General features: G+C 41.1%; 1 protein-coding gene across 1 annotated transcript; it reads left to right on the plus strand.

Moving 5' to 3' along the window:
- The first annotated feature begins 211 nt into the window (after window positions 1-211).
- Window positions 212-5,300, plus strand: LOC117827297 (calcium-binding mitochondrial carrier protein SCaMC-1-like). The gene is made up of 10 exons (XM_034703834.1): window positions 212-926; window positions 1,118-1,244; window positions 1,347-1,434; window positions 1,602-1,713; window positions 2,776-2,934; window positions 3,028-3,180; window positions 3,285-3,392; window positions 3,503-3,670; window positions 3,883-4,033; window positions 4,414-5,300. Exons 1-10 carry the CDS (start codon window positions 747-749, stop codon window positions 4,590-4,592), a joined length of 1,425 nt encoding a protein of 474 aa, XP_034559725.1. The 5' UTR covers window positions 212-746; the 3' UTR covers window positions 4,593-5,300.
- Window positions 5,301-12,051: the final 6,751 nt, after the last annotated feature.

A 12,051-nucleotide genomic window follows, 5' to 3' on the forward strand; every position in this document is an offset into this window, starting at 1 on the left:
GATCTGGTGACGTCATGCAGGTTATGTGAAGAGTCTCAAAGTGCTGTCCCTTTCCCAGTTCTACAGTTTGAGCCCTTCCAGCCTCCTGCCCTCAATCACTTTCCAGCTGACGTCAATTAAGTCAAGACAGGCTCAGGGCTCAGGGCTTTGGGAGGACATTGAGATTCGGCCTGATTCTTTGGCTTGATGACTCACCTGTTGGTGCTGGGTCATACTACCCTCTAGTGGAACCCTGCTGCACTGCATAGCTTAGGCACTATGTCATACAGCCGCTGTGGTAACTCTGCCTGATGTCATGTCCTGAGAGATTAAGAGATTGGAATTACTGCAGTGCAACACCACTTATCACACAGCGGCACACGATTCAAAACACGGAGGAGAGAGAGCGCACAATTGGAGCAGAAACCGGAGCATGCACACCCTCTTTTACCAGAGGTTATAGATTTCACCACTTCTCTATTTGACCATCTTCACTGCTTTTCCGTAGAAGAAACGTCGCGTGGCTACGTTGCCTTCGTAGCTCCGCCCTCAGTCACTGCAGTTTACCCTGACGCGCCAGCGAAAACAGCTCTGCTCGGGACACTCTGCAAAATAAAGTCTCAAGGAACCTTTTTATTCATCATGACCACGGAGCTCCTGTGTGGATTTTAGCTCGGTTTACGATTCGTTCACAGGATGGATTATTAATCCCATCCTGACTGGAGGAGGACGACTCGCCCGGACGCTGCTTCCACATTAGCGCTACAATGTATCCAACGTTACGGACGTTTTTACTATCAAATGCTCGGTGCTGGGATGCCGACAGTGAGAGGTCATATCAGGACCTGTTTGAGAGTCTGGATACTAATAAAGATGGGAAGGTGGACGTCGCTGAACTACGAGCGGGCCTCAAGGCAATGGGTATATTCCGCCTGGGTGCTGCACAGGTAAAAACCTCCTCAGGGGCCAAGAGGGTCTTGTAGGGACAGGAGTTTCAGGGTTTGGCCGTTTTGCATGAAATTCCTTGGTAGTGTGACTGTCTGGCTGCAGGTGTGTGCGTGTGCGTGCGTGTGTGTGTGACTTGCGCTCATTGAGCTAGCATAGGCAAATGATCCACCACGTTATCTCCTCTGTGCAGAAAATTGTCTCATCTGGTGACAAAAACAAAGATGGGTGTCTTGACTTCAATGAGTTCTCCAAGTATTTGAAGGAGCACGAGAAGAAGCTGCGGCTCACATTCAAGAGTCTGGACAGGAACAACGATGGTACAACACTTGGCACGAGCCATTTATGTTTACAATAACATACCCACTGTTTATGCAGCAGCATGTCTCAGTGAGTTTTTTTCTTTTTCAATCTTGTACCAGGACGCATTGATGCCTCAGAGATCCAGCAGTCCCTTGCAGAGCTGGGGATAGACATAAGCAAAGAGAATGCCCAGAAAATATTACACAGGTATGACCTCCATGTATATTCACTGTTTGTTTGTTTTTAACCTGTGACCTGAATTATTATCAATGGTGTGTAACTTGTTTACTTAATCTGTGTCACAGCCATGCTTATTATATTTAAATACTGCATAATAAGTGAAAAGGTTAAGAGGTTTCTGTGTCTTTCCCTAGTATGGACATTGATGGGACCATGATGGTGGACTGGAATGAGTGGAGAGAACACTTCCTGTTCCACCCTGCTCACAATCTGGAGGAGATCATACGCTACTGGAAGCACTCCTCGGTACAGGACACACACACCCACTATCACATACATCCTATGCACAGATACTGTTGAATATTGCAGTGGATTTCGTTTAATCACGTGTGTCCACTACTCCTCTTGTGTTGGATTTATGGATTTTCCCTGCAGTCCACATTTTGGCAGCAGCTTTGAAAGACTAGACCGTCCAACATAATTAGGTCACAGCTCCACAATATTTCCCTCAGCTTGCTCCTCCACTTTTCTTATATTTGCCTTATCAATATCAAGAATTGTCTCTCCTGATAGCTGTGTGAGTGTGTAGGGATCTTCTCATTCAAATTTATGGTGCACAGAACAGGCATTTGTTGGCATGTCACAACAGAGACCTCATGATATATAACTTATTGCATAAGCTGTTATGTTTCTCTGCAGAGTTGCATTAAATTGCAGCTGCAGCATGTTTGGCACAGACACCTCTCTGCTTTCGGAAAAACACTGTTCATGTTTATCTGAAACAGCTTATGCATGCACAACAAGGGTCAGTCAGCTCACTATGATTACTCAATCTAAAGGATAAGGAGTACAAATCATTGTTTGTTGCAACAAACAGCTCCTGCAGATTTTAGCCTTGTTTTGTTTCCTTTTCTTTTTCAAGTTTTACCAAATTCACAGCACAGAGGAAAATGTTTTGCTTTGTGTGTGTTAACTTCCTGGCTGAAATGTTCTGTGTAAGATTTTGTAAACACTGCCAGTTCTCCAGTGTACAACTGGGAGTTTGGCAAGATTGAAAGACTAGTTGATGCTTTACTTTAAAGACAGAATTAAAAAGGGGAAGTGTGTAAGCCTATGAGGTTTTTCTTTTTGTCACACTGCTGACCACAAAAACGCTTTGTGACACTCTCCTTAGATAGACACATTCTTATAGACACTATTTTTTGATGAGACGTCTACAATATTTATTATGGCCATAAACTGACACACCATTGAGTTTGTGTTTATAGCGTTGGTGTGGCCAGATCAGGAATGCTGATACACATGTCTTTCGTTTTACCAGTGACAATAAAAAAGGAATTTGAGTAAACATGTTTATTTTGCCACTAGGTGCTAGACATAGGTGACAGTCTTGCCATCCCGGATGAGTTCACTGAGGAGGAGAAGAGCTCAGGCGGCTGGTGGAAGCAGCTTTGTGCAGGAGCTGTGGCAGGGGCTGTTTCTCGCACCGGTACAGCTCCTCTGGACAGAATGAAAGTCTTCATGCAGGTGAAATAAAGACAAAAATGACAGATGTTCTTTTCCATTGTGAGGAGGGGTTAAAAAAAGAGATATGTGATCTTTTGTGTATCTGCCCTGCAGGTTCATTCTTCAAAAACCAACCGTATAAGCCTCTTAGGGGGCTTCAGGCAGATGATTGTAGAGGGAGGTCTAACTTCACTCTGGAGAGGAAATGGCACCAATGTTTTAAAGATTGCACCAGAGACAGCAATTAAATTCATGGCATATGAACAAGTAAGTACTAAAGAACACTTGAGCTGCTTATCTCAGTTTCACAAGAATATAAATTTAAATACAGGTTGTTAATTTTCTTGATATTTTCTGTTTGCTTTCTGCAGTATAAAAAGTTGTTATCATCAGAGGGTAAAAAAATTGAGACACACAAAAGGTTCATGGCAGGCTCTCTCGCTGGGGCCACGGCACAGACAGCCATCTACCCAATGGAGGTAAAGACACCGTTTCCTCAACCGGTCTCATTCTCAAGATCAGATAAGATGAAATCAATCAAATTTTTACACACAACTCAACTCATTGTCTTGAACTTTCTCTCTTTAAGGTATTAAAAACTAGACTAACACTGAGGAAAACTGGCCAGTACTCAGGGATGTTTGATTGTGCCAAAAAGGTCCTGAGGAAGGAAGGAGTGAAGGCTTTCTATAAGGGCTATGTTCCAAACTTAGTGGGCATCATTCCCTATGCTGGTATCGACCTCGCCGTTTACGAGGTATGCAAACTCTGTTATGTATTACTCCTCTTTATTTACATCTGACAACAAGTTGCGCTCTGTTGAAGTAATTTGATTGCATGCATGATAAATCAATTCATCCTGGTTTGCAGGGCCTCATAGTTTAATGAGAGCAATGTTTATTTGAGCTCATCTTGATGCCAGAACTTAAAAAATGTCCATTCTCCCATTATATTTCTCTTATATCTCAGAGTCTGAAAAACGCCTGGTTGTCATACCGCGCAACAGACTCGGCTAACCCTGGAGTTCTGGTGTTGGTGGGCTGTGGAACCATCTCCAGCACATGTGGCCAACTGGCCAGCTATCCACTCGCACTTGTGCGCACACGAATGCAGGCTCAAGGTAAACTCAGGCTGATATTCGATATCTGTGATTTCAGAACGTACATAATGACAGTGCATCATTTTTAATGTTAGGAAAGATGTTATAAATCTCTGTGAAGGTATTCGTAAGTTAAAACCAAAGTTATGTTAGTATTTCTGCCTCAATTAATTCATACCCTGAGGTAAACTATGACCGAGGGTGGTGTCTTAAGTTATGTATGCAGTGCAACTGTGACTCACTTCTAGACAAACACAACATTTGTTATTCACAGAATCTACAGCAAAAAAATCAATCAATTTCACAGCAATTTGGTACTTCAAATTGATCTTGATAGCTGTCATTATAATACAGTTGTTAGGGAGTTAACCCTTCCTCACTAACTGAATTTTTCTCCCCAGCGTCTTTGAATGCATCAGACCAGCCCTCCATGAGCAGTCTGATGAAGAACATCGTAGCCAAAGATGGCTTTTTTGGACTCTATAGAGGCATCCTACCCAACTTCATGAAAGTCATTCCCGCTGTCAGCATTAGCTACGTGGTTTACGAGTACATGAAGACCGGTTTAGGAATCTCCTAATAATGCTGCAACCAAAGAACATATAACTGTTTTTGTCAATCTTGAAAATGGCTGAAATAACTCCATGAAATCAGATGGACATCAAACATACAGAGCACGACCGGAGTTCTTCGGAATGAAACCTGTATGTGTCGCACTGAGGATTGTCTGTTTGAAGCTAAGGCCTATATCATTTGTGGTGAGCATGCTTTAAGTCTTAACCTACTGTAAGAAATAACACTTCCAAAATGTTGCACCGTCCAAACTATAACTTGACACAAAGATAGGAATGGACATTTACAGATATGTAAATATTTCATTATATATAATACATAGTTCATTATTTAATGCATCCAACTGTGATCAAACCTGTTGACCGTATATTAAGATGGGTGACGCAACTTCATCTCAAAGCCAAAATACCCCCTGCAGGTGCAGACATCTTGTGTATTTGAAGCCAGAGCATGTGCAGTAGTGATTGTCCCTCGAAGCTGCAAGGCTGACATCCAGCTCCTTTAACTTATCAAAACACCCAAGGATTAGCACATCCTACAACCTGTTTCTTGTGTTGTAAGCAAACACACTTCATATTTGACGTCTATATCAGCCTCCTGAAGTACCCCCAACCATCTGACAGAGCAAGAACAGTGAGGTCAGGGGCAGAGCTCTTGACATTTTCTAGAAATTTTCTGGACTGCAGGCAAGAAAATGCTTTGTCAAAATGAGAATTAATTATAGAGACAGAAAGCGTGGTTGAGGAAAAAAACCTTTGACCTATACTTTGATTTAAAGTTTCCAATCCAATCCAATCAACTTTATTTATACAGCACATTTAAAAAAAACAAGTTTAGCAAAGTGCTGCACAGTGAGGTAAAATAAGTTAAAAGACACAGAACATAAAGCGCTGTCAGAAAATAAATTGGAATAAAGTAAAAGAATCATAATAAAACAAATAAAACACTTTTAAAAAATAAAAATAAATAATAAAAAAATGAATAGAATAAAAACACTGTAAGAGCAAATGAAAATCCAATAAAAAAACAGACAGAGACAGAGACCACACAACCCTCCCGCTGGGTTAAAAGCCAAGGAGTAAAAACATGTTTTAAGGTGGGATTTAAAAGTCAGTAATGTTAGGAACATCTAGCATGGGGGGGCAGATCATTCCACAGTTTGGGGGCCACTGCCGAGAAGGCACGGCCACCCCTGGTTTTCAGCCTGGTCTTGGGGACCACATGAAGCTGCTGTCCTGTAGAAAGTTTGACCCCTGTCCCATCTGTTTACAAGGAAGAGGTGGGGCTTTATGATCTACACTGCAGCCAATCAATTTGGGAGCTGTCACATCATCCATCTTTTTATACAGTCCATGGATCAACCAAATGGTAGCTCAAATGAGACGTACTGTTGTGCTTTTTTGCTAACAAAGAAATATTTTCCTAAGAGAAGATGAAGCTTATAAGGGGAACAGCAGGTTGGTGTTTTCTTTTCTTTTCTTTTGAGGACTGAGAATAACGACACTATGCCAGTATAAATGTGAGTCCACGACATTAAGAGGTAAATTAACACTCCATTAAGCTGGAAGCATCTGCTCTAGAGTGGTATCAACTCCAGATAAACAGTGCTCAGCTCGCAGCTAAAAATAACTGGCCCTGAAAAATCAATAACTTGTTAACACTGGAAAACTGTGTGCATGAAGACACGTGGGCAATGTGAAAATCACAAACTCCATATTGTGTTTTTTTTATAATAACTTAAATGTGCCTTACATCCACTTCATGTGAATTGTCTGACTTCAGCGGATGTTTTGCGTTTTTTTGTTTCTTTTTTTAATTACATATAAACACTGTATCCTGTAATGTGTAAGTATGGCCTATCTGTTTTCAGCATTGTTATTTATGGGTTCACATAATGGCTACTGCATGGTGACATGTTTAAGAAAACAGGAAAAACTGGTCATTTGACTGATTTACTTGCTGGTTTGAATGTTTTTGTCTCTTTTCACTTTTCACTTCTCATTTCAACTTGTCAGAACCTCTACACAAACACACACACACACGCACACACAACCAGATCCTGTTACATCTAACACTGAGTCCGTTTGTTAAATTGGAAATCCTTGTCTACAATGCAAGATTACAATCAGATGTTTGTCTTTATTGTTGATTTATGTGTGTTTTCAGAAACTAAAACAGCTCTTGACTGAACTGTTTTAAACCTAACACATGGGAACGTCATACTGAAGTTTGACATGGTCTTCTCTGGAAGGATTATATGAGAACAATGGTTCAGTGGTGTCAAATTCAGACCCGCAGAGTATTTACTGCTTTATATATCACCATGTGTTTTAACATCTCCATCTAGTGGTTAATAAAGATAAATCAAATGGGCACAACACACCCTAAAAGTAGTCAGAATAAGGTTAAACTATATATATATATATATATACATACATATATACATATACATATGTATATAATTTAAAAAAAAAATGTTTTACATATACATATATACATACATATATATAGTCTATGGGTTAAACAGGCAGCAGTAGATACATAAGTACATGGTCATAATGCAGACCAAATACAGAGCCAGAAAAAGAACTAAGAGCTTTGTATTTTTCAGTAACCACAGTTTATTGAACTTTTCTGACCATGGGGGTCAAGAAATGTGTTAAAGATAGCATGATTATCTACCCAACGATGTAAAAGAAAATATAAATGGATTATTCAACTTCATGTTCTCCCGTGTTTCTAGGAATCAGTCTGTTAATCTGCACAGAATGCAAACAAAATCTTGACATGTATGTAAGTAATCAACCATCTACGGTAAACATCTACCTCATGGTTAATTACACACTACAATTTAATGGTTACTGTATGCATCAGAAAATAATAAATATTTTTGAGTCGACAATGTTGAATAATTGGCCATTTTAAATATTTCCACATGTTTTTCTCTTGAAGATTCCCATAGGTCAGGAGTGTCAAACATGTAGCTCGCCAGAGGTTCCAATTCGGTCCACAGAACGACTTTGCAAGGTGAAAAGATTACAGAGAAGACATTAACTGCAATTTTTCAATAAAAGAAACTGCTGTTTCAAATTTGTCCTCTGGGGGTCGCATCATAGTGCGGACTGAGCGCACCTGAACAGCGCTTTTTCAGGGACTTTTTTTCTCAAAGTGAGAAAATAGATGACTTGCTGTTTCCATAATCCAGTTGAGATTCATAAAGACTTTTTAGTCTAAAAGATGATCCAATTAACAGTCAAGTTTACGTATATATAAACTTGTCACAGTAGGAACAGTGGTTCCACATTCTTCGGAAGGAGCCACATATTGTACGCGTGTTTTCCATACATGTGCATGCGTTACAGGTGCATTCAATCACTACTAGCACTACAACACTGTCAAGCAAGCAAACTGTTCCTGCTGGAGCTGAGGGGTCCAAAATAATCAACTTTACCTTGTACATTATTATAATCTCTCTATTCTTTTGCAGTAAACATTTCACGGTGTCAGGTGAATGAGTAACCTGTGTGTTTGGTGTGTTGGCAGCAGGTTTCAGGGCTTAAAGAGTAAAATATTCGGCCCCACTATGAGACTCAACATGGCAAAATATACAACAGCTGTTTTTGTAGAAAGATTGTTCATTAAATGTGAACATTTTCAGAATGAACTTGTACTTTTTTGCACTAAAACAAAGGGAAACATTTAGAGTTGTCATTATTTATAAGAAGTGATAGACAGTAACAAAGTAAATTTACTTGAGTACAGTGCTTAAGTACATTATTTGAGTATCTGTACTTTACTTGAGTATTATATTTTGGGGGAAACTTATTACTTTTACTCGACTACATTCAGAAGACAATTATTGTACTTTTTACTCCACTACATTTCTATCAATGCTCTAGTTACTCACTACTTTTACTTTGAAGTCAGCTCATGAATTTCCTTCTCTCCGAAATCTGATCCCTAAGACAGTAAAATGTGTTTGTGTAGTTCTGTTTGTCTCAGTGGTTTAGTCATACCTGTTTATCGTGTGTCTCCACGGTTGAACGTTGGGGAGCAAACACAGAGCATATTTCACTCAGATCAGGCAGTTCATGGAGAGGTGGTAATGATGGCTATAATTCTCCACCTGAGCACCCATGTCCATATCTTCAGCCTGTGTTGGAGGTTTTTGAAATGAAGAATGATACATATCGTTTGAAATGTTCTCCCAGTTTCCCACTCTGCCCAAACAAATAAACATTCACTGTCCAACCTGAGAAAGTGTGTTGAGCTATGTAACATTTGTTTCATTCCAGATGAACATTTCAAACTAAGTTGTCTGTGCTTGGAGTAACTTAGTTTCTGTTTTTATTCCATGGTATAGTTTTTAGAGATTTCTAGTAATGGTTTCTAAATAAACATAATGTAACAGAATGTACTCCTATGTAGTCTTGACTGCACACATACTTTGTGAAAATACAATGTTTTGAGATATTCTAAGAAGCACTTTGAATACTTAAGTATTTTTAAAAGCAAGTACTCCAGTACTTTAACTCAAGTAAAAATTTGACAGAGAATCGTTCACTTGTATTGGAGTCATATTTGACCTGGAGGATCTATACTTTGACTTAAGTAATGAAGTTGTGTACTTTGTCCACCACTGGTTATAGGTTATTATGTTATCATTTTACTGGTCCACTTCAGATCAACTCTGGCTGTATGTGGCCCCTGAACTGAGTTTGACGCTCCTGCTTAGGTTAATCCTGCCACTCGTTTCTAGTGATGGGAAGTTCGTCTCTTTTCAGAGAGCCGTCTCTTTTAACTCGGCTCCCAAAGAAGAGCCGGCTCTTTCAGCTCCTGACGGCTCTTAATTTAGGATCTTTTGTGGCCGTATATTTTACCTTAACTTTGAAAAAAATAATGGTTTGTGTGTTGAAAACCATTTTATGTACAGTGTTTTTATGAGAAGCCTTATAATTTCCCAATTTTGTGCATTTATTCTGTTACAAAACCACTCTTACCCTAACCCCAATGCTAGGGTTAGGGTTGTGATTAGGGTTAGGGTTAGGGTTAGGATTAGGGTTAGGATTAGGGTAGGGTTGGGGTTAGGATTAGGGTTAGGATTAGGGTAGGGTTGGGGTTAGGATTAGGGTTAGGGTTAGGGTTAGGATTAGGGTTATGATTAGGGTTAGGGTTAGCGTTAGGATTAGGGTTAGGATTAGGGTAGGGTTAGGGTTAGGATTAGGGTAGGGTTAGCGTTAGGATTAGGGTTAGGATTAGGGTAGGGTTAGCGTTAGGATTAGGGTAGGGTTGGGGTTAGGATTAGGGTTAGGGTTAGGGTTAGGATAAGGGTTAGGGTTAGGGTTAGGGTTGGGGTTAGAGTTAGGGTTAGGGTTAGGATTAGGGTTAGGGTTAGGGTTAGGATTAGGGTTAGGGTTAGGATTGGGGTTAGGATTAGGGTTAGGATTAGGGTTAGGATTAGGGTTAGGGTTAGGATTAGGGTTAGGGTTAGGGTTAGGATTAGGGTTAGGGTTAGGATTAGGGTTAGGGTTGGGATTGGGTTAGGGTTAGGGTTAGGGTTGGGGTTAGGATTAGGGTTAGGATTAGGGGTTAGGATTAGGGTTAGGGTTAGGGTTAGGATTAGGGTTAGGGTTAGGGTTAGGATTAGGGTTAGGGTTAGGGTTAGGATTAGGGTTAGGGTTGGGGTTTGGATTAGGGTTAGGGTTAGGGTTAGGGTTAGGATTGGGGTTAGGATTAGGGTTAGGATTAGGGTTAGGGTTAGGATTAGGGTTAGGGTTAGGGTTAGGGTTAGGATTAGGGTAGGGTTGGGGTTAGGGTTAGGGTTAGGGTTAGGATTAGGGTTAGGGTTGGGGTTAGGATTAGGGTTAGGGTTAGGGTTAGGATTAGGGTTATGATTAGGGTTAGGGTTAGGGTAAGGTTAGGGTTAGGATTGGGGTTAGGGTTAGGATTGGGGTTAGGATTAGGGTTAGGATTAGGGTTAGGGTTAGGGTTAGGGTTGGGGTTAGGGTTAGGATTAGGGTTAGGGTTAGGGTTAGGATTAGGGTTAGGGTTAGGATTGGGGTTAGGATTAGGGTTAGGATTAGGGTTAGGGTTAGGGTTAGGGTTAGGGTTAGGATTAGGGTTAGGGTTAGGATTAGGGTTAGGGTTGGGATTGGGTTAGGGTTAGGGTTAGGGTTGGGGTTAGGATTAGGGTTAGGATTAGGGTTAGGGTTAGGATTAGGGTTAGGGTTAGGGTTAGGATTAGGGTTAGGGTTAGGGTTAGGATTAGGGTAGGGTTGGGGTTAGGGTTAGGATTAGGGTTAGGGTTGGGGTTAGGATTAGGGTTAGGATTAGGGTTAGGATTAGGATTAGGATTAGGGTTAGGATTAGGGTTAGGGTTAGGGTTAGGGTTAGGATTAGGGTTAGGGTTAGGATTGGGGTTAGGATTAGGGTTAGGATTAGGGTTAGGGTTAGGGTTAGGATTAGGGTTAGGGTTAGGGTTAGGGTTGGATTAGGGTTAGGGTTAGGGTTAGGATTAGGGTTAGGGTTAGGGTTGGGGTTAGGATTAGGGTTAGAGTTAGGGTTAGGGTTAGGATTAGGGTTAGGGTTAGGGTTAGGGTTGGGGTTAGGATTAGGGTTAGGGTTAGAGTTAGGGTTAGGGTTAGGGTTAGGGTTAGGGTTAGTATTAGGGTTAGGGTTAGGGTTAGGGTCAGGGTTAGGGTTAGGATTAGGGTTGGGGTTGGGGTTAGGGTTAGGGTTGGGGTTAGGGTTGGGGTTAGGGTTAGGGTTAGGGTTGGGGTTAGGGTTAGGATTAGGGTTAAGATTAGGGTTAGGGTTAGGGTTAGGGTTGGGGTTAGGATTAGGATTAGGGTTAGGGTTAGGGTTAGGGTTAGGGTTAGGACCAGAACTAAACTTAAGCAAACAGAACCAGAACCAAAGTCATGCGAACAGAACCAGAACCAAACTCAAGCAAACAGAACCAGAACCAAACTCAAGAAAACAGAACCAGAACCAAAACATAAGTAACCATAACTCAACCAAAACCGAACGAGAACCAAGCCAGAACTGAACTCAAGCAAACAGAACCAGAACCAAACTCAAGCTAACAGAACCAGAACCAAGTCAAGATAACTGAACCAGAACAAAACCCAAGCAAACACAGCCAGAACCAAACTCAAGTATACAGAACCGAACCAGAACCGAACCAGAACCGAACCAGAACCAAACCAGAACCAAACTCAAGCAAACAGAACCAGAACCAAACTCAAGCTAACAGAACCAGAACCAAGTCAAGCAAACAGAACCAGAACCAAACTCAAGTATCCAGAACCGAACCAGAACCGAACCAAAACCAAACCAGAACCGAACCAGAGCAAACAGAACCAGAACCGAACCGAACCAGAACCGAACCAAAACCGAACCAGAACCGAACCACAACCGAGCCAGAACCGAACTCAAGCAAACAGAACCAGAACCAAACTCAAGCT

This window comes from Notolabrus celidotus, chromosome 15, assembly GCF_009762535.1.
Source record: "Notolabrus celidotus isolate fNotCel1 chromosome 15, fNotCel1.pri, whole genome shotgun sequence".
Classification (NCBI taxonomy): Eukaryota; Metazoa; Chordata; class Actinopteri; order Labriformes; family Labridae; genus Notolabrus; species Notolabrus celidotus.

Coding starts and splice junctions, on each gene's coding strand:
- LOC117827297 (XM_034703834.1), top strand. CDS start 747: ATGTATCCAACGTTACGGACGTTTTTACTATCAAATGCTCGGTGCTGG. Junction 1,245..1,346: donor TCTGGACAGGAACAACGATG/GTACAACACTTG, acceptor ATCTTGTACCAG/GACGCATTGATGCCTCAGAG. Junction 3,671..3,882: donor TCGACCTCGCCGTTTACGAG/GTATGCAAACTC, acceptor CTTATATCTCAG/AGTCTGAAAAACGCCTGGTT.